Source organism: Aythya marila (genome assembly GCF_965140915.1).
Source record: "Aythya marila genome assembly, chromosome: 6".
NCBI lineage: Eukaryota > Metazoa > Chordata > Aves > Anseriformes > Anatidae > Aythya > Aythya marila.
Genome location: NC_139047.1, coordinates 4,132,976 through 4,154,630, shown reverse-complemented (window position 1 = coordinate 4,154,630; position 21,655 = coordinate 4,132,976). Strand labels below are relative to the sequence as shown.

The following is a 21,655-nucleotide window of genomic DNA, read 5'->3' as shown; positions in this document are numbered from 1 at the left end:
GGCTTCCTCTGAGGGGCTGCACGCCCCGGGCACAAAGCCCGTTGCTGCTTTATTTGTGATGCCGCCTTCTCTTAGTCCCAGCTTTTGTGACCATTGCCAAATGCTGCAGTTTGGTAGTCCCAAACGATTGGCTCTGCCTCTCATTTGGTGTCCAGACCAAGCACACCGCCGCTGCTCCAATGTTTGATGTGCACCCCAAGCTGGGGGCATTAAATGAACTGGAAAAGAGGCACAAAAGGATGAGGCGCCCAACCGCTACCCTTGGCAACGGAGACAGCTCGTTTAACCAAGGAAACTTCAAAAAAGGACCTCCTGACGCATGTACCAAACTCTGCAGCCCGGGGCCTTTCTTTCTTTTTCTTTCTTTTCCATTTTTTTCCCTCATTTTTTCCCTTCCCGCCCTCCCTCACACGGCGGCGCTGCCACAGCCCCGTTCCCGCCCTAATGGCGGCCGCGCGGCGCATGCGCGAGCAGCCCGGCGTGGAGCGGGGCATGGCGGCGCGGCGGGGTGAGGGGGAGGAGGAGGAGAAGAAGGAGGAAGAGGAGGAAGGCGACGGGGACAGCGCCGGGCTGCGCCCCAGGGACCAGCTGAGCCGCAGGGTGAGCTGAGGGGGGCTGAGGGGCGGCGAGGCGGGTGGTGAAGCCTCTTGGCTGCCGTGGGGAGGAGAGGGGGGACGGTGCTGTCAGGGGGCTGCGTTATCATGCGGTCCCGTCCTATAAACTTCAGGGGTTTTCCACATAATCGCGGCTGAGTTTCTGTCCTATAAACTCCGGGGGGTTTCTGTCATTCCTTAATCGCCTGAGGAGCCGTGAAGGGCTAGCAGAGAAGTTTTGCAGCCTGGAAACTCTCAAGGGTCTGGCACGGTCTGCAGCGAAAGATGGCACCGCTGTTGTGTCTGGTGGGATAATTTTAATACAGTTTTAGGACGGGGGGTAATTTTATTTTCCAATGTATGTATTTATCTTTGTCCGTTTCATTTTGAATCTGGAGAATATCTGTGATTGTAAAGTCTGTTGTAGAGGTTATGCTAAACTTTGGTCTCCAAAAGTTCTTTGATATTTTTGTTGTTAGCTGTTCGCACATTGCTTTGCTCTGGTTTTGTTTTCTTGGGGGTGATCTCTGATCATAAATAGGTAGAGATATTGATCATAAACAGCTAGACGTACTCTGCCTTCCCAGTAATGATTGCTTTGGGGGATAGGGGAAATGCCAATTTCCCCAAGGTAACCCCTTCCCAGAGCACTTATTAGTACTGCTTCACCAGCCTACAGGTTTATTTGTCATTTAAAACTCAAAAGAGGTCTGCAAACTGTAATTCAGTTACCTGGCCCAAAGCATCGCAGTACCTGTCAGGAATAATGGGTAGTTTAATGCCACTTTTTCATTCCTGTGTCCACGTTCACTTCAGCAGTCCATCCAGGGAACAGTGACTGTGTGTTCTTGTAGCTGTCTTTAAAATATGGGTAAGGGTTTTTCCCCACCAGGATTATAACACAATAGTTTATTTTTAATAATTAAATTGGATTATGTTTTTTACTTTTCAGATTAAAGAGCAGAAAGTTATAATTGATGAGCTTTCTAATTTGAAGAAGAACAGGGTAAGTACTTACAGATTTGCATTTGGCTATTTGTATAGTGTAATACAGTGTGGCATTGAGGTATTTTTCTTAATGCTTTATCTAAGTTATGATGTTTGAGTTGACCAGAAGATGTCATTAAATATTCTTGCTTCTTGTGTTTATATGTTTTAAAATAAAATATGATCCCATAAGCATGAGGAAGAGAGAAATGCAAAATGGGAGTGGGCTGACCATGAAATGTTTTTTGAAATGTACATGAGAGCGTTGCTGTCAGCAGGGTAAAAGTAACCCTTCTGACCTAAAAGTGAAGGATATTTCAGTGAACCTGCATCAATTTCTGCTGAGGTGTGGTTGCTTGAGTTTGTTACTTTCCCTTAATGCAGTTTGTTTTTGTTTTACAGAAAGTTTATAAGCAGCAACCCAACAGTAACATATTCTTCCTTGCAGACCGAACAGAAACACTGTCTCAATGCAAAAGTAAGTTTGCAGAGTAAAAGGTAATCCAGCAGTTAACTGTTTAAAAGATCTCTGTGTAGCTTTTAAAATTTCCGTGTAGCTTTTGAAATTTATACATTAAAATGAAAAACTGGCAGCTGCATGTTAAATGAGAAGTACGCTTCAGGGGTGCTTATTTCTCTGGGTTGGATAAATGTGAAAATGTTTCTGCTTGATATGCATACGATACAAAAGCAAGTGCTGAGACAGGAAGGAGAACATCTGCTCCTGCAGAGGAGTCGCTATTATTTGTGCCCTTTGTGAATCTGTGTGCACTTGGTGCCATTTTTTTCTTTAAAAAAAAAATCCCCAAAATTCCATGGAATGAATATAAATTAAATGATGACAAACTGAACTGCAAGCTAGGCTAGAAAATTTCAGCTGTGTAAAATACTGGATTTGTGGAATCAGGAAAGCAGAATAATGGAGGATAAATAGAGCCGATGGTTGAACAGGTTAAAAATGTATAAATAGACTTCTTGGAATGAAAAACCGCTAAATTAATTCACTTCTTTTGATTGGATTTACAGCATTAACACTTTAACAGTTCACTTATTATGAACTTGTAAATCCTACTGATGATGTAGGCAATAGCTGGCCATTTCTTCAATTCTTAAACTTCCAGTGTGGCTTCCATTGAGGAGGGGAAAAATCATAAACTTTGTATAATTGAAGACAAACAGGCTACAGTGAACTAACTGTGTTATATCAGTATTATAGACCTTTTGTTTCAGAGTTTTGTGTTCATCTATTTAACTGAACAAGTGGCTGAAGTTACTCATTTCTTAGATATGCTCTTAAACTTGCTTACTTCTAAACTGACTGAAACTAATTATTTGTGTATTTTTATCACACAGTTGTATTAGATGAATTAAAGAAGGCACATCAGGAGATGGAAAATTCAGAGAAGACTAAAATCAAGAAGTAGCCGGTCTGAATTCGGTCGCGATGTGTGGTATTTGTTGTGTTGTTACCTTGCCTAGCCAGCACACTGTTCATGGTTCCTTTAATGAAGACATGCGCCACTGTCTGAGAAGAAGAGGACCAGACAGTAGCCAACAGTTGATAAAAACTGCGTCTGATCTGTCATATGAGTGTCTGTTTTCTGGCCATGTACTTCACTTGCGGGGAGTACTGACTCCTCAGCCTCTGGAAGATGCCAATAATAGTATTTTCCTTTGGAATGGAGAAATTTTCAATGGATTGCCTGTAGGAGATACAGAAAATGACACTGCAGTTATGTTTCGTCATCTTGAATTATGCAGTAATGAAGCTGACGTTTTGTCGCTCCTCTCATCACTTCGGGGTCCATGGTCTTTTATTTATTATCAGGCTTCTAAACACAGTTTATGGTTTGGTAGAGATTATTTCGGTCGCCGTAGTTTGCTTTGGCAATTCAGTAATGAGATTGATGGGGCTTTCTGTCTCTCATCTGTAAGTGTTTATTCTGAATCTGGTAACCCATATCAAGAAGTCCCAGCATCTGGAATTTTCAAAATTGATCTCAAAGCTTGGGCAACAACTAAATCTTTGTCTTTAACAGTCTTTCCATGGAAGTACAGCTCCTCAGAGAAAACAGTAGAAGAAATATTCATTAATGTTCTGGACCAAGTTTCAAAAGACTTACCAAGTCACATACCTCTTGTGATGAATGAATCAAAACTATGTCTCAGAGCACCGGTTATCCCCTTAAATAAAACAATTTCTGAAGCCTCAGACGAATGTGCAAGCACTAATATTAGTGACATTACCCCTATGGTTTCTGTTGACACTCTTCAAGGATTTCTTGCAAAGGAACACAGGAAAAAATTAGTCCATCAGTTTATTGATGTTTTAAATGAAGCAGTGAAGAGGCGGGTTTTATTACTCTGTAGAAATGAACTGGAAACAAGAGAAGTTCAAAGCCTTTCTCATGGGAAAGCCCACGTTGCAGTGCTCTTTTCTGGTGGTGTTGATTCTATGGTTCTTGCAGCCCTTGCTGATCGCCACGTTCCTGTGGAGGAACCAATTGATCTTCTCAACGTAGCTTTCATGATGAAAGAACAAGCTAAGCAAAAGGGTACTACTAAAAAACGCAGCAACCAGGAAATAAGGCTTGATTTGCATAGCTGTCAAGAAAGCTGTAAAGAGACGGATGCTAAAACTGCTGGTCATTTGTCTTGCTTTGATGTCCCTGACAGACTCACTGGTAGGGCAGGACTGAAAGAATTAGAAGCCCTTAACCCCTCAAGAATCTGGAACTTTGTGGAAATTAACGTTACGCTAGAGGAATTGAAAGAGATGAGACAACAACGCATTAATCACTTGATTTATCCACTGGATACAGTCTTGGATGACAGCATCGGCTGTGCAATTTGGTTTGCTTCCAGAGGGGAGGGGTCTGTTAGTAAACAAGGAGAAATAAAACCATATAAAAGTCCTGCAAAGGTACTGATTTTTTTTTTTTTTGGTTTTGCTTTCTTTCTTACACTTGATTTTTGACTGTGAAAATAGTTCCGCTGCAGAAATTAGCAGCAGTTTTTAATACTCATGACGCTTCTGAAATTCAGTGGCTGCATGCAGGATAGTTCTGGACTGATAATCTTTTTATAATTCTGGAATTAAAAACTGTTCAGTTCCTTTGTCCTGTAATGTGTGTAGCTGTTCAGTAAGCTTGAATAAGCAACAGTGACTAGGAAAAAATAACACCCAGCACCTCTCGTGCTCAATGTCTTAATTCAGTAGTAGAGAAGTGTTATTCAATCCAACTGAGTAGGTTAATAAATTTAGAGAGAAATTTTAATTAAAGTGAAGTGATACTATTTTGTATCACTTGCCAGCACCTAGAAGTTGTAAAATTACTAGCTGCTCCTTTAGACAAATGTACATGATGAAATAGACATTAATAATGACAGAAAAGACGACTACTTTGAATCTTTTATAATTACAGTCTGATTGAATGACTGTTCAAAATACAAAATACATTAATTGCTTCCCCCATCCCTACCCAATTTCCTGATGCTTTATATTCAGAACAATTCAAAAACATAGAAGGTCTTGGTGCTATGACATCATGCTATGATGTGCTTAAAAACCACCACTTGTAGATCACCAATTATTTAGTTGACTGCTCTGCTCAAGTCTGTGCATCTCAGATTTGCAAAATATAAAATCACAGCAGGTCCAGAATATGTTGAAATGGGGTGTGAGTTTCCAAACCCAAGTGACAATCTCATTCTCCTATCAGTGGCTACTGCGTGCAGGTAAATGTGGTTGCTAACTAGCTAGTGGCACGTTAGCAGTACGCTGAAAGAAATGGTTAGTCATGACTGGTTATTCTACAGTGAGCTGCTGTTGAAGGCACAGTAGAAGATCAGGTAGAGTAGTGTTGAGGACATTTTACGTGCATATCGCTGAGTAGACAAGACAACAACATTTTTACGTGATGTAACGTGGTTATTAACCCAGTAGCTGGGAAATTAATATCATCTCGGTGTACATTCAGGTAACTATTTAAAGTGACGTAGCACCATCTCTGGCAATGAATTTTTTAAAGGCTGGTGCTTAGCAGGTGCTGCTTATTATAACAGAAACTGACATTCTTCCAAAATACCCATTTCTGACACACAGTACTTCAGTTTCTTCTGCTTCCTTGAGTATAAATGTGTGTACTTCTTAGGTCTGATCACGAACCTGTTAACAAGTGGCTTTACTGGTAAGCTGTGTAAATATATAAGGAACATGCCATCACCATAGTAATATATAGAGAAGATACATATTAAAGTTACTTTCCTTATCATGTTGTACTTAAGCATTTAATTACTTAAGCATTACGTATTATTAGCTTGCACAGACACCAAGAAAAATTTCTTTTATTCTGTTCTCTTAGGTTGTGCTTACAGGCATTGGAGCAGATGAACAACTTGCTGGGTATTCTCGACATCGTGTTTGCTTCAAAAAATATGGCTTAGAAGGTCTAAATAAAGAACTTGAAATGGAATTAGGACGCATTTCTTCTAGAAATCTTGGTAGAGATGACAGAATTATTGGTGATCATGGAAAAGAAGCCAGGTAGTATTGTTTTAACGTGAAGCAAAACTGGATTTGCTGGTTAGATTCTGGTTTTATCAGTCTGAGAGAAAGCTCAGTTTGAAAGTTGTGTGCACTTTTTTTGTCTCTTAATTCTGTTTCATTTATGTTCATGCTGCTAATAACATTTGTGGTTAGCTATGAATGCCTGGAACTCAGAAGGTTGTGAGAATGTAGTGTGTAAATGTTTTTGTTTTCAAGTTACAGCATAGCTTCCTGTAGTATTTTAACACTTTAATGTTTATCTTAAAGTTTTAATTTTAAACTTATCTTTTTCCTTCATAGTGTTTTTCTGATATATTTTTTTCTTTTCCCTTGGTCTAAAACTAGCATTTCTAAGCTCAAGCAAAGAGCAAGAACGAGCATCAGTTTTGAAAACTTCAGGGCTCCTGTGTTTAAATCCTTCTTCCTCTCACACAGTATACCTGCTTTGGAGACTTGGCACCAACGTTTAAGGTGTATCTATAATTTGCTATGTATGTCTTTGTCTTTAGGTTTCCTTTTCTTGATGAAGATGTTGTTTCATTCCTCAATTCACTGCCTATCTCAGAAAAAGCAGACTTGACTTTACCTCGAGGAATTGGTGAGAAATTGATTCTGCGCCTTGTAGCCAAGGAGCTTGGTCTTAAAGCCTCAGCTGTTCTGCCAAAAAGGGCTGTACAATTTGGATCTCGGATTGCAAAACTGGAGAGCAACAGTGAAAAAGCATCTGACACCTGCAGCCGACTGAAATTATTTTCAGTAGATGAATTATAAAGCTGCATCCAAAATGTTGTATTTATCCTAAATGTACATTCAGTAAAACTTTGTGTTTGGTTTTTTTTTTTTTTTTTGAATGTTTGGCCTTTTTTTTTTACACACTCTGACTTTACAGTCATCCAACTAATACAAATAGATGCATACTTGTAGGATCTCATTATGAACGCATCTATAGGGGAGAAAGAAATAGTGGTCTCTGGAGAAGGTGGTCTTTAAGGTCCCTTCCCCTACCTTTCTAGGATTTTATTTGTAGAGCATTCCTAACCCTTACTTTACAGGGCCCAGTGATTGAGGAACCTTTTTTACTAACTGCCCTTTCTACACGTGAGAGAATAGATTGCTAGGCTCACCCTTTCTGTATCTTTTGTTACTTTCAGTGTCTATCATACCTCTTCAGCTTCACTTCTCACTCACAGAAGGTATGATTTTTTATATGCAATTTGAATTACTTTATATAAATTATATATTATACTATTAAATTATTAGATGATATGTATTGTAATTACATCTTTTTACAAATTATCAAGTAAGCATAAGCAATGGAGGTACTTTCACTTACATTTAGGTTTAATAGAAAATGTACTTCCTTGTTATTGTTTTGATACCTAGAACTCTTAGACACTTGTAGAACAGCAACGACAGCAACTGGAATAACTGTGGTGATACCACACAGCATTTATTTCTCCAACAGGTGATCTTCAACAACAGAAAGCAAAGCAAATACCTTAAGTTATATCTTAACTTGCCAACTGTAGTATCTTCCTTAGTTTTGGCACCTTGATGGAGTCTTCTTCAACTTGGTTTGAAATATCAGTTCCAAGGGGAGCTCTAGAAAATAACAAAGTAGTATATTTGATAGAAGTAATTCAGATAACAGTATTGCTGCAGTAAGATGGTGGTGCTGTATCACTTGGATGTGCAGATTCACAGACCTTACCTGAGTTGCAGTTACTCATCAGTTTCTATCTCCTTCCACTTTCACTGAGTACAGTGAGTAAGTGAAGAAATAGACTGTGAATAATTGAGAACTTACTTGGGTTCGAAGCGGATGCCCTCTGTGCTGTTTAAAACACCAAGTCCTGCACGTAATCTTTCAATGCCATTCCTAAGCAAGAAAGTAATTATGTAAAAATGTATGTGCAGTGTATGTGGTTCGGTCACCATAGAGGGACATTCTTACTGTCAAATTCTAAAGAACATTACAGAAAAATACAAAGAAAACCAGTCCTTACCATGCAATCATAACACCATTATCAGTGCAGAGTCTTGGAGGAGGAGATAGAAAAGCAAAACTGTTTGCATTTGCCAGAGCTTGCAGGCCTTTTCTGATATACTGATTACTTGCAACTCCTCCTGATACAACCTGACAGCAATTTTAAAAAGAAAAAAAAAAAGCCTTAATTCAAAAGTAACTACTGATAGCATTCTAAGTAGCATTATATATAAAAAGGAAAAAAAAATAGTTTTGAAGACAGCAATAAATAATAGACCAGCTACCTAGTACTGGTTAGCACTAGATCAAAGCATGTGGCCTGAGTTGTTATAGGTTAGGTGGTAAAACAAAATAAGCAAAAACAAACAAACAAAAACCTTGTAGCATAAGACCAAGTATAAAAGATGTCATATGAATATCTGAAATGAGTATTACTTTAATCCTAGTGTTTTAAGGGAATTTAATACATACTGTCAGTCTTCCTCACCCATCCAGATTACCATTTTTGTCAACGGAGAAAGTGTAACAAGGCAACTGCATCTTCAAGTTATGTTATCATAAGTAGAAAATGCAACATGCTCCGTAACATAAATAAGAAACTCAAGTATACCCACCAAAGTTGCATGTTTTGGTGACAAGATGCCATTTTTTATGCAGAAAAGCATAGCTCGATATGTCCGCTGGATAATATGAATGGCTACTACATGCTGTACGGCAGCGGCGATATCCTTAACACAAGACAGGAGCTCGCCTTCTTGAATACCTATAGAAATGTATGATCAAAGGGGTTTTCCTGAGTACAGCTCATCAAGCACACGGTTCATATCTGACTTTAAAAATACCTTCTTCTTTTTCTTTTTGTATAATGGTTTTATTGATGAGGTTCTGAAGTCCAGAAAAAGAAAAATCACAGTTACGGTATTGTTGCATGGGAAGCCTGAACGTGTACTGTTGCCGGTTTCCAGTTTGAGCCAAGTGTTCTATTGCCTTCCCCCCAGCCATGCTGTGGCATTCGGGGTGCTTTATTAAAGAGAGTCTTCTTGCTACCTGAGGAGATAAACAGAATCAATATAGGGAGCTAAATTAATTCTTCTGCGTATGTAACCGCGTAACTGTTTTGCGGTTAATAGAGTGAAATCAGACACCACAAAATCCAATGTTATTAAGATAAAATTATGAACAGGGCACTATATGGACAAAATATAATGGCACATGGATGTTTTTGCTAGAGTAATTAGAAATGCAATACTATAATAATTTGGGCAAACACGAGGACCTTCCAATTTTGCAGGAAGCATTAATTAGCCAAGTTTTATGCTGTAGGAAACACACATTGACTGCTAAATATCAATATATTTATCAATATTGGATATATTCTCTATTAAAAATAGAGAAATAGAATGTTAGGTAAAGCTCTTATCACACTGTATTACTGTCTTCAGGCTGATCCTAATAGTGTGATTGAGCAGTGTAGCTGCAATAAAAACAGGTAGATTCACTTACGTGTGGAAACATTACCTTATCCAACATGTCACCTGGTGCTATATCTATTGACTGTCCGAGCAGAAGGAAATCTGAAACTCCTTGTGCTACTGCCAAGATACAGTGGCCTCCAGAGAGTAAAAGAACTAAGAAAGGAAACTCCACTTGATTAGTCAGCCTAATGGTAAGTGCGTGAGCCTCCATGTGATGGATGGGTATGAAGGGTTTCTGGTACTTGTTCACCAGTTTCAAGCTGTAGTCCAGTCCCACCTCCAGGCTTAGCGCAAGTCCTGGTTTCACTGTAGTCGCAATAGCGGTAAGTTCATTTACAGAAACTCCACTGACACTAAGTGCTTCCTTCACCACTTGCTCGATGTTTTCCCTGTGGAGTTGCTGTGCCACATGAGGAATTATTCCACCTGTTCTAGTTAAAAACAAGTATTTGGAATATATTTGTATTTCATAACTAAAAACATATTTTTATGTGATTTTATAACACCTTGATCTTGCCAGGTCCTGCCTGTTCCTTAAAACATTTGAGAATGCCTTGTTTAGTCTAAAGAACATCTATGCACTGAAGAGAGTGTAATCATCATTGGGAGGTCAAAAAACGTAACTTTCCCTTTTTTGGTATACATTTATTTTAAATATACTTCAGTGCTGTTGCAAAGCAATGTCTGTAACTTAATGTTCACAGTCTTTCATTCATCAGTTGAGGTACTTAGTAACTAATGCCTATTTGTGATTAATTTTCCCTTAAAACATATATATGGCAGTTTTAGTAGTAGTAGTAATTGAATGTTTAATCAAGTGAGATGAGTAATCTGTCTCAAAAAAAAAAAAAAAAACACGCTTGTTTAATGCACAGCATTTCTTTCCTCATACTTGCTATTATCTAAAGCAGTATGTGTTGGAGCCCAAAAGATAGGGGCTCCTATCCAAAGAAAATGGGCTCCTTTCCAAAGAAAGTTGACACTCACGTCAACTTTTCTGAAGAATACTTTTATATAGATGATATTACATGGAAGCGTAACAATAAAATCACTAGTGAGCAGCATATTTAGCCACAACTACAGTATTGTAAGAAAGCCCCGTGAGCCATATATTCTTACTTCAGATGGACTTCCCTTTGGCATTGCAGCGCTTCTCCCAGCACATTGCCAGCTTCATCCACGACTGCAGCACCCGTATCGTCACAGCTCGTTTCTATTCCCAACACAAGTTTGGGGCGATGCAGTTTGCCACAGTGAGTAGAGCGGCTTCGCAGCCCCCCAGCCGGGCTGCACCTGGCTGTTCGCAAAAGGCTCCTGGCAATGCTCTTCATGGCTCAACATTTATCACGTTACGTCTAGGAAAGGATTGTACAATTTATTACTACTGAAGGGTTCTCAAGCAAGTACTCCTACAGATTTAAAATTCGCGTACTGATTTTTAGGTAAAATATACCAGTAGTATGTATTTCTCTGAAAGTCAGGATTTTAAAGCATGCGTGGCTGTAAAGACATGCTATAACTTTCAAAGTTATGCACTTTGAACGTTAACCAGTAAACCACGGGTGGCTTTTAAGACCTTAGGAAGAAATATTTTCTTAATAAGCCTTACCCGCGACCTTAAAAGCCTCCAGCCAGCGCCGGCCTGTGGGCCGCCATGACAGGGCGGGGCGGCGGGCGGAGCCGCCGCCATTTTGGGGCCGGCCGGAGGCGGCGCCATCTTGGGGCTGGGCGGGCCGCCCTCATCCCAACCCCCAGGGGGCAGGCGGCCGGGGGAGGGCAGCTCGCACATTTTAAATCAAAATTAAAATTAAAGCGGTGAAGCCGCGGTTCCTATTTCTGTCCCACCTGCACTTTTACCACTAACCGCCACCAGCCGCCGTCACGCTGCGTTGATAACCCAGTCCGTGTCCTCAGGTCGTGGGCACTTTTGCACAAAACAGGGATTTCCTGTGACATTTTTGAGGGGCTAGTGTAATGCGGTGACGGATGTAATTTTAAAAATAGCCAGTTACCACTTTTTTGCACAAATAAGACATTTTTTACTTCCAATGACATTTTTTTTTTAAACAACATATTTATCACACATTGCCAGAACATTCTCTTAGCAAGAAAAGAAATACACCACTGAGCTTTTTTTGTCCTCCCCCTCACTGGCTGTCATTGCAACCAAAATGTAAATCAAGTCTTAAATAGTCTTCTGTCAAATCTTGAGTCGCTTCTGTCTGGAAGCCACATGGTATACTTAAAAATTCATCCTTTTTTTTTTTGCTAGGATACAGAAATAAGCGCTTAGAGCTCAGCTGTACCTCCTTCATTCTAGTTCCAGAGTTGATTATATACAAGATTACTCAATACTACACGGTACCCCTAAAATGCAGTATTCCTGCACGTTTCCAAGACATGCAAATTATTTATATCCTTTTCTGCAAAAGCATACTGTTAGGCCATGTAATCTGTCAATTCACCTATTTCTAGTTCCACTTCTATTCTAACTTACAATTTACAGTTTCTCTTCATATTCTGATATTGTTCTATAGTGAAGCTCCTTCTCCTGTAACAACAGCAACCCTTTCCCCCACTGTTACAGGTCTCTCGGCTACTGAAAAATAATCCATTAGTCAAGTATCAGAGAAAGCAGTCAAAAAGCTACACCTTAAAAGACATTTCAGTTTCTCACGATGTCCCATTTACACATTGACAAATCAACGTTCTGGTAAGCAAAATGAAATAAATGCAAGAGTGACAATTTGCAAAAGCATACATAAACCGAGCTACCAAGCTGATGTAGAAATCCCCTGAGCTGACAGTTAAGGACTTTCTTCGGTCTTTGTGACAAAAATCACAAGAGCAGATAAGGCATGAATTATACCACCATTTTATACCACCTGTCACAGTATTTACTGTGAGACAAACTTCCACAATGCAGTAACAAACACACCCATCTACAATCCATACAGCAGTAACCAGCTACTTTTAACTATCCTACAACGGTAGCCTCACCAGTCCTTTCAATGGAAAAATTCTGGATTTATTTAGTAGATTATCACTTGTGTCATGGCTGATTGGGCATCTGTGAAACATCACTCTCCATTTCAGCATTTATTCATAGCTTCCTTACTCGCATCAGCCAGACTTACATACAGTCTTTAGTGTTGATTATGCTTTAGAGCTAGGCCTGCCCAGTTCTTCACAGAAATCTTTCTTCTTGACGTTTCCATTTCACATTTCGGTATTTGAAGGCATCTTCTTATAAACCCAACTTTCACACCAGACAATGCTTTAGGAAGTAGTAATTGTACCTCAGATGTAAATGCATCTCTCATCGAATACAATTAGACGAACGGCACAGTAGACTACTTGTTTCCTTTGCCCAAGAAGCAGTAGCCATGTCAGGGTCGGTCAGCATCACACCTTCTGCTTAGTATTTATTGATGCCAAAGATTCGAACACCATGCAACTGCGGCAGCTTGGGGATAAGCACTGTCAGAAGAGAGGTGGTGTTGAGAATAAAGTGTGTTGGATCGTACTTTGTGTAGAAACTTGCTAGAAAGTACCTGCAGGAGAAAAGGGAACAAGCTTAGCTGATGGCACCCTTATCGACAAATACACCAACAAAGCCTGTTTGAAAAAGGTGCTCCAGTAATCAGATACATTTTACTAGCTAGCAATGGATATACTCCTGTATCTCACCTTGGGTTCTATAACGCCATAGAATAATATTATGGACTAAGTATCTTCTTTCAATTATTCTCAAGGTGCTAGAAAGCAACTCTCAAGTAGAATTTTCCTCCAGCATTTCTCCCCACCCCTGAAGTTAGAGCGTCTGAATTTGTAATACAGACTTTACATGGTGTAAGAGCTGTTACCAAAACTATGTGCATTTCAGCTACCCTTGCAAACTCAGTGACAAACCATTCGACATTCTTCAGTGCAAAACTCAGTTCTGCTAAGCACATCTGTGAGCAGGATGATCTTAAAATGTCTGGTTTGCATTTCCAACACAATTTGCTTTAAAGCTAGTCCACAGCCTGTTCAACTGGAAAAGTGAGGGAATGTACCTCAGAACCCAATTCATTACGTACTTTTTTTACACATTGAACCAATAATTTCATCTTATTTTTTTGCAAAAACTAGTCATGGCAGTGGGGTTATCACATTTGGGTTTGTTTGTTTGCTCTTCCAGCAAATGGGAGACGTTTATTCAGCTTCTTACACATTCTTGGTGCATGAAGAGAACCATATACAAGTGTTAGGAATACAAAATTCTCACTGTCGAGCAGGAAGCTATCTTTGAAGAAAGAGAGGATTATCTGAGCAGTTATAAGTACTTTTTTCATACTCTAACCTTTGTGAAACAACTTTCTGTACACAACACCATATCTTCCCTCACGCCTCCCGCAACCCTGCCAAGCCAGTGGACAACTTCCTTATAGGAAAAACAGACAAACTTTTTAGGACTGGATATAAAATACGTATCTGATTTCTTTCAGTTATGCAACCGTACTTTTGTCAACAGAGACAGGTGCTGTAGAGTTTCCAATCAGTCTATTTACATAACTAGTGTACACAAGACAATCTGAACAAGGCACAACTGACATGCAGTACCATGGGCCTCATTCAGTGCACACTGCCACTTAGGGAAGTTATGAGGGCATAACTCACAAGATCCAAAATGGTTAATAAAAGCTGTAAAGTAATGTATATGCATTAAAGGCAAGTAGTTTAGCTTTTCAGTATCTGTGACTTCAAAATCTCTGAAAGAACTTTGAGGGTTAATAGTAAGTTTTCCTCACAAGCTTTCTAATTTTGTAAACAGTTATTAATGGGATGGGTTTTAAAATTTCAACTTCAGTACATGAATTAGTACTGAAAGCTGCAGGAAGGAAGACTGTTGATAATATGGTCTGTAAATACATATTCCCTACATCTTTGATGTAGATATGAAGCAAAAAAGAGAGAATATGCTTTAAAATGTAAATTGCAGCTCATTTCATCAAAGCTTTTGAAACCAGGGTTTTATGACTCAAATCATCATAATGTAGTTTAGAACTCACAGAATTATAGGAGAGATTGTGAAGAATTTTCTTGAAGATGTGAATTGTACTCCATAATCCAGTTGTTCCCAGTGTGTTAGTAGCCTAGCTTTCCCCTGATCAGGTGTTTCAAAAGGAGTTCCCTTTACTGCATGCAAGAAGACGTACATGCCCTGAGGGGGGGGAAAAAAAACGAATACAGTGGCACTTTTATCTGTGTTATATAATTGCTACATTGTTCAATGCATTGTGGAAAAGAAAAAAGAAAAAAAGGCTAAATGAATTCTCACCCAGGAGAGCAGCTAACCTGAAATAACAAATCAGTTAGTGGCGAACAAAAGGAAAAGAATAGAAATGATTTGCCCAAAGTTACACAGTCAGTGGCGGATTCAGAATTAAAGCTGAGGTCTGTGACATGCAATCCAGTGCCTCGTCTTCTACATCAGATGGCAAAGATGGAATGACATCAACAGAATTGAAACAAGTACTGTAAAAAGTTTAGGGCTACCAATGTATATTACTGCTTCCCTAACAGTCTTAAATTGAGTTACAAGGTAGAGTCTACACAAAGTAAAAATCTCTGTGAATGTTGGCAATATTACAAGAACTTCTGAAAGTTTTCGCAATCCCCCTCTAGCTTCAAGTACTTTGAAGCTAACTACCAGCAATCTGTTGAATGCCATCTGTCCATCTCTGCTACTTCTCCTGAGCCACACTGGATTGTTCTTTTTCATTATATGATGGAAGGATGCCACGGCTACTTGGTTCTAAAAGATAAATTTGAGTCCCTTCATTTGGCATAGGAGAGTCCAGTTTCAACAAATGAACAAACTTTCCAATTTTAACAAACATTTGTCTTCTATCAAAAACAGCATGCCAACTCCAAGAGTCTCTACCAGAAAATAAAGACTCCAATTTTCTTTCTTTCAGGTGCATTTATTTTTTATGCACCCAGAGAAATAATTATAGAAAGATTTATACAGAAAAATCACATTTTTCTGAATTCTTGTAAAGGAGGTGAGAGCTGAGCAAGTCACTTCATGTCTTCTTACGCTTTTTTTGAAACAGCCTCCTAACCGGAGGCCTAGTACCACAAAAGAACCAGTTTGCGTAATATTCATGATGTTCAAAGTATCTCAGTTTTAATAAGCAAAAGGCGTTTTTTGGACATCCAAATGCTTACTGCACATTTTATTTTGCACTGATACTTACACAAAGGACCGCCAAAATTGCTTTTAAGGTCAGGTGAGAGTTCTCCTCTAGCAGAAATCTTTATCAAAGCATCTAAGGATTTGTTTCAATAATAATAAATAATAACAACACAAAACTGCCATGTAAATGCTAAAATATCCAAACTATGGTTTATACTCATCTTCTGTGTTCCACTAGAAAACTACTTGCCAGTGCACACTCTCATCCCTGTTGTCATTATATCGAGTTGAATTAATTTAGTAAGGTATTTGGGAAATATTTAGTAATTTTTGCTTCTGTTAGTATCTTCCTAAGTCAGGCACGTCTGATATTGTCAAAGATAAAGAACGGAATGTTCTACTAATGCTTACAACCTGCTATCATTAAACCTTTTTTTTTATTTTATTTTATTTTTAAAAGGCTCAAGGAAAAATAAAAACAATTCTACAGGATTACAGAGGATATTACCTAACCTCAGTCTCAAGTTGCACTATCGTTTTCCTAAATAAGGAGGAAGATATCTTTTTGTCAAGACTTCTTTGCTAGCCTTTGAAAGCTGTGTTAGCAAATCTCAAGTACAATATGAATTCCTGCATTACAGCCTTCTTTTCTCTAAGCTTGGCAGGACCAATATATGCATTTGCATTATTTAAATAGTTATAACGGCATTATATCATCCTGGGGAGAGAAGGCAGAAAGATTTGCAAGGTCTTCAGCTTCCAAATGCTTTTGCATACAAAAGTCATCCTTCAAATCACAATCCACTGAGTAACAAATCAGTTTCAATGGGTCAATGCGGTGCAGTTTTTCCCACCGCTTTCAAATATAATTTTTTTAATGTCATGTATAGTTACAGTGTTGTGTGCTGAAGTCATCTAGCTTGACCAGAAATCAAAACAAAAAAAGAACACGAATGCTTCCGCTCAAGGAACAAGCATCATCTGAAGTACTGAAATCAAACATTTTAGGATATGAACACATTTATGCAGAAACATTAATTGAAAATATTTTTAATACGTTACATTTACAGTTCTTAGATCTGTTTAGTACATAAGAAATATCTCATAACTTTTCTGCTTCGACCCAAAGCAATCCTCTTCCCAAAATGTGCCAACCCATTTAATAGCAGATATGTCAAGTAGAGAAAGTGTTTTGGCTAGATGGATTTTATTACCCATACAGTCAGGCTTTTTTCCTCTTCAACTGCTTCTAAAAATACACGTGAACAACTTTTTAAATTGTCTTACAGGAGAGGGTACTCACCAGATTGTGAATCACGTTTGTTAAAGTCCATGCAACAGGGACACTAAAGAAAGGAATGCTGAGCAAGACAATGTGAAGCATGCCAACTCCGAGTGCGTATGTCAGCCACATTCCACGACTGTTCATCACCCGCGTGTTTGGATTTACCTCGCTGTGGGCAACTCCTACGTTCATTTTAACTCTGTAAAACAGAACTGTTTGAAGAGTGAGACTGCTGTATTATAGAGTTTTCCAACAGATATATATATATATGCAGGCTGAGAATTAGGAAAAAGACCGTTTTAAATAAGTAGGTCTGGAAGGAACATGGTGCCTAAGTTGAGATGTACCTCGAGATCTTCAGGTATGTTTTATAAAGAAGTCACTACAAAGAGGCTGCTGGAAGCTGTTAAAAAAATGCGCACACACACAAAAAACCCACACCACCAGGCCTGCCACAACAGGGATGTTTAAAAAAACAAAACAGAGTAAGCTGTGCTGTTAGAAGCTCAAGGTGCAAACCTATAGCGACACTGATCTTCGTAATTTTTATCTAAATTCCTTTCTCCTGCCACTACAATATCCACAGTTCTGTCCTACTTCCCATAGCAAATGATTGTCCCCCTCCTCTCACTCGTGTTAAGGCTACGCAGGAAATTTGCATTTACCAAGTGCCTGGCAACCGAGTGCTAGGCAGACTGAATAAGGGTTAATGTAGGCCTGCTCTTTTGCAGCCAAGTGCAGATTTCAGATTTCCCTCCTCCCTCGGGCAGTTTTCTGCAGATTTTGGAACTCTTACCTTGACGTTTTTGTCTGGCTGAGATCAGACATACACAGACACACACAGCACAATTTTCTGATCCTGGTTTCTTTGGGAAACTGGCACAAGTTAATGGAGGAGACCCTCCTGGCCTGGCATACTAAAGTTTCTAATAATTATTAAAAAAAAAAAAAAGTTGCTGCATACTTCATACTCACATGACTTGTAAGACAATATACCTGGAAGACTGTATTTATTTATGGGACCGTGATGGAGAGCTGTTAACTTCCTTCTAAATCAGCATACAAAAGAGTTGTTTAACTGGCAGAAATAACTTGCGTTTTTTAGGAAGTTTGTTTCTTGTCCTTGTTTAGGATAGTAAAGCCCTGTGATATCGCAGCAGAACGTGCTGCGATATGTACAATACTCACACTAGCAGAGGTGGTAAAATAAAAACAGATGCGACAAACCTGCAATTGAACTGGGGCAACGCTGGTTTTAACCAGCACTTGTTGCACGCTATTTCCAAACGGGCATGTGTTGAGATTTGCAACAGAAGGTTGCCACCACCTTGCTAGGACAAAGCATCATCGGTTTGTGAGCACGCAGACAGAAATTAGGAGATTTTGACAGCGTTTTTTCCTTCACGTTTCTCGTTTAGCCGCCCCCGGGCAGCGCCGAGCCGCTGCAGCCGCAGGGCCGGAGCCCGGCACCGCCACAGCCGGGGGCAGGGCGCGGAGCAGGTGCGGGGCCGCCGGCGAGGCGGGGCGGCCATGGGACAACACAGCCACCGCCGAGCCCTCCTGCGGGGGACAAAAGGGCAGCTCCACGCCGCACGCAGCCCCTCCTGCCAGCACCAGCCCCCCGGCGTGAGGCGCTGCGGCTCCGAGCCCACACACAGCCCCTCAGCCCCCACACACACCCCCAGTCCCCACACACACCCCCAGCTCCCAGCCCAGCCGCCAGCCGCCCCCCGTCCCCCCCTCAGCTCCCCTCAGCTCACCACAGGGGCGCTGGGGGAGCTCGGAGCAGGGCAATGCCGGCCGGGCCGCCCCCGGCAGCGCTGAGGGGAGGGGAGGGAAGGGAAGGGAAAGGCAAAGGGAGGGAGGGAGGGAAGGAGGAGCCGGGGCCGCCCACGGCAGCGGCGGGCGCGCAGGTAGCGAGGGCACGGCGGGGCTGGGGCGGGCGCGGATGGGTCGTGAGGGGGGAGAAGGGAAAACAAAAAAGGGGGAAAAGAGGGAAAAAAGGGGAAAAGGGAGGAGCCGCCCGCCCGCCACCGGCCGCCCGCCCAGGCCTAGGCCTGCGCCCGGCTCCCCCAGCGCCATAGCGGGCCTGGCTGCTCGGGAACCCCCCCATAAAGCGGGGCAGACCCCAAAATCAGCCGTGTAACGCCTGCCCCTCCGCCCTGCGGGTGCTGTGGGGCTTCCCCCATCGCTTCCAGGTTAGTGCAGAGGGCCCTGCGCTGCCCTGCGCTGTTCTGGTGTTATTTTTATTAATTCCCACAGAGAGGAACCCCCAGGAGGCCGAGAAGTGGGTGTGGGAGTGTGCAGCATCGCTTCTTAGATCCTCCCTCAGCTTAGTCAATGTTTTTTAATAAAAATGCACGGCTGCAGTCTGGCACTTGCTCTTAGTAAGGCAGAAAACACTTGGTGAAGAAGCCCTGTGTGAGGTGTGCGACCTGACCTGCCTTCCTGAGTGCCTCTGGACGAGTAATATCGGTCAGCCTTTAACGCCTGTCTTCCCGTGTGCCTTGCCTTTGTCAGTGTGTTTGGTGGGAAAATGATTTGTCAGATCTCTTAACCACATCTAAAGGGCAAATCCTCTTTGGAATGCAAATGCCAAGTATAAAGAGGAAAAAAACTTCTGGTGCTGTGCTCAGAAAAGTGCTAATTCTGCTGCTTCTTCAAAACACTGTGCATTGGTTTGTGGTGGTTAGGTTTTTTTTTTGGTTTGTTTTGTTTTCCAGGTAACCATGTATTTGTTTTGTACTTCATGTTTACAGTGGCACTTCTGAGAAGGATATCAAGGCAGAGAAGCGTTCTGTAATTGTATCAGCTGCACGTACCCTGCAGGGTAGTCTGGGGTGCTGGCCACAGTCCCTTGCTGTGCACACCCTCCCGGTGTCCTCGCCGTGTCAGGAAGAGCTCTGGGTTTGCTCCATTCCTCCCCACGTGCTCATATCCTCGGGACAGATGCTGAGTGTGCAGTCAGGGAACCGGCCACGCTGTCCTCCAGCAGATAGTTTGGACTGAAGCAATCAGTCAACTGGGATTGTGGGTTTGTTTGTCTTTCAGTGTAAATAATGGCCGTTCCACATCTCCCAGTAAAGGGTGCTGTTGTGGACAGACAACGTTCCTTGTAAGACGGAGTGACGTAGTCCTTGAACCCTCCTTGAGGCACAAAGAGCTAGTAATGCTCTTTCTGCCCCCGTTCTTGTGTACAAGCAAAAGCTATGGTTGAGTTCCTTGTGTTGGGCTGCAAGGATCAGCAAAGATTTTAGCTGGAGCTTGGTTAATCACGTCTAGTTGTGTGTTTAAAGATCAATATATGCCAAAACTTGCAGATCCACTTACAATCTTTATGGTAGACTGTCTCAAATTATAATACAACTGGGGTTTTGTAGCCTTTTATAAGTGTTTTCACTGATAAAAACACCTCTATTGGCATATAATATGAGGCATCTCTATTTTCAGTTGGAAGACCCAGAAATCAAGTGAGCTGCCTGCGGGTACATACTAAGTCTGATAAGAAAAGTAAGGTTATAATTCAGAAGTTGTTTTTTTTGTTTTTGTTTTTTCATTATTACTGACAGTAGTTCATAATGCCAATGAATACAACTTTTCTCAGCACCACTGTGCTGCCCTCACCAGATCCAAAGCAGTTACTTTCAAGTCACGTTTCTTCCTTGAATTTTTGGCTACCGGGAGTCATATGCAGAGCACAGTCAGCAGCACGGAGCTCAGAAATTACAAACGCAGGGAAAAATTATACAAAGAGTTCGGAAAAAAATGATAAAGTTTCAAAAGTTTTAGTTTTTGTCATTAGCACTAGAATTAGACGTGGTGCTAGGTAGATATGCTACCTGAAGACATTTTTGGTAGTGCTCCAGGTTGCCATGTAATGTCTTTTCTGTTATAATTGCAAGATCAAAGTCACATGTTATGGTAATCTAGAGGAGATGACGTTATATATGTGAGATAGTATACTGTTTTCCTCACTACATCTCTGAATTCTTGAAGTGTTCTTTGTTGGGTTTTTTTGGTAGAAGTTAAGTCTGCTTAAAATATTTTCTAGTCTAGACCTCTGTGTACTGTTTCTTCCACGAGTCAAACTCTCTGACTGGAGAGAAAGCTGTGTCCTAGTGTGTCTTGAAAATTGTATTCCTTAGCTGTAACGTTACATGTCACTTACATTTAAAAGTCACTGTAAAACAATTATTTAGAAATGCAGATTTGTAGCGTGTCTTTTATATTCTATTTCTCCTTTGTTTCTGCGCAGCTTCTCCAATTCTAATTCCACTATGAAACAGCTCCCGGCAGAAACTGTTCGTCTCCTTTCAAGCTCTCAGGTGATTACCTCTGTTGTCAGTGTGGTGAAGGAGCTGATAGAAAATGCTTTGGATGCCAGTGCCACGAGTATTGATGTTAAACTGGTAAGTCCTCTTTCTTGTATGCTTGCAGGTAATTATACATAAAATAAGATGCTGGGAAGGTTGTTCCACTGCCAATGTATTTTTTTTAGGCTGTCGTAGTTTTGGTGGTGGGAGGGTATTAATAATTGTGCATAAGTATACATTTTAACCTCAAATAAAAGTGGTTCCAAATCATTTTCCCTTAAT

The 21,655-nt window shown here is 40.7% G+C and overlaps 4 protein-coding genes across 12 annotated transcripts in view; 2 read left to right on the top strand and 2 right to left on the bottom strand.

The window, feature by feature from the left end:
* The first annotated feature begins 472 nt into the window (after positions 1–472).
* Positions 473–7,605, top strand: LOC309879698 (asparagine synthetase domain-containing protein 1-like). 2 transcript variants are annotated; one of them, XM_082763735.1, is made up of 4 exons: positions 473–600; positions 1,546–1,599; positions 1,983–2,058; positions 2,934–3,148. In XM_082763735.1, exons 1-4 carry the CDS (start codon positions 493–495, stop codon positions 3,002–3,004), a joined length of 309 nt encoding a protein of 102 aa, XP_082619861.1. In that variant the 5' UTR covers positions 473–492; the 3' UTR covers positions 3,005–3,148. The 2 variants fall into 2 exon arrangements, with proteins under 2 accessions (XP_082619861.1, XP_082619860.1); XM_082763734.1 differs by lacking the exons at positions 473–600; positions 1,546–1,599 and adding exons at positions 5,945–6,126; positions 6,639–7,605 and having other exon boundaries at positions 2,934–4,503.
* Positions 5,158–11,389, bottom strand: OSGEPL1 (O-sialoglycoprotein endopeptidase like 1). Its single transcript, XM_082763736.1, has 8 exons — positions 10,711–11,389; positions 9,635–10,022; positions 8,959–9,163; positions 8,731–8,879; positions 8,136–8,266; positions 7,937–8,008; positions 7,628–7,731; positions 5,158–5,775 (listed from the first exon to the last, which is right to left on the bottom strand). Exons 1-7 carry the CDS (start codon positions 10,920–10,922, stop codon positions 7,641–7,643), a joined length of 1,248 nt encoding a protein of 415 aa, XP_082619862.1. The 5' UTR covers positions 10,923–11,389; the 3' UTR covers positions 5,158–5,775; positions 7,628–7,640.
* Positions 11,390–11,830: 441 nt separating this feature from the next.
* Positions 11,831–18,909, bottom strand: ORMDL1 (ORMDL sphingolipid biosynthesis regulator 1). 3 transcript variants are annotated; one of them, XM_082763738.1, is made up of 4 exons: positions 18,813–18,909; positions 17,079–17,274; positions 14,646–14,797; positions 11,831–13,145 (listed from the first exon to the last, which is right to left on the bottom strand). In XM_082763738.1, the coding sequence occupies exons 2-4, from the start codon at positions 17,250–17,252 to the stop codon at positions 13,010–13,012; spliced, it is 462 nt and encodes a 153-aa protein (XP_082619864.1). In that variant the 5' UTR covers positions 17,253–17,274; positions 18,813–18,909; the 3' UTR covers positions 11,831–13,009. The 3 variants fall into 3 exon arrangements, with proteins under 3 accessions (XP_082619864.1, XP_082619865.1, XP_082619863.1); XM_082763739.1 differs by having other exon boundaries at positions 17,079–17,259; positions 18,821–18,900; XM_082763737.1 differs by having other exon boundaries at positions 17,079–17,272; positions 18,821–18,897.
* A 148-nt stretch (positions 18,910–19,057) lies between these two features.
* The window catches only part of PMS1 (PMS1 homolog 1, mismatch repair system component), a 43,308-nt gene continuing 40,710 nt past the window's right edge, over positions 19,058–21,655 (top strand). The window contains exons 1-3 of one of the 6 annotated variants that reach the window (XM_082763408.1): positions 19,805–20,090; positions 20,511–20,570; positions 21,316–21,469. In XM_082763408.1, coding sequence (XP_082619534.1) covers positions 21,338–21,469 — 132 coding nt within the window. In that variant the 5' untranslated portion in view covers positions 19,805–20,090; positions 20,511–20,570; positions 21,316–21,337. Of the gene's footprint in view, positions 19,259–19,804; positions 20,095–20,177; positions 20,571–21,315; positions 21,470–21,655 lie in introns of those variants that run through there. The other 5 variants (XM_082763407.1, XM_082763410.1, XM_082763412.1 and 2 more) reach the window with 5 other exon arrangements.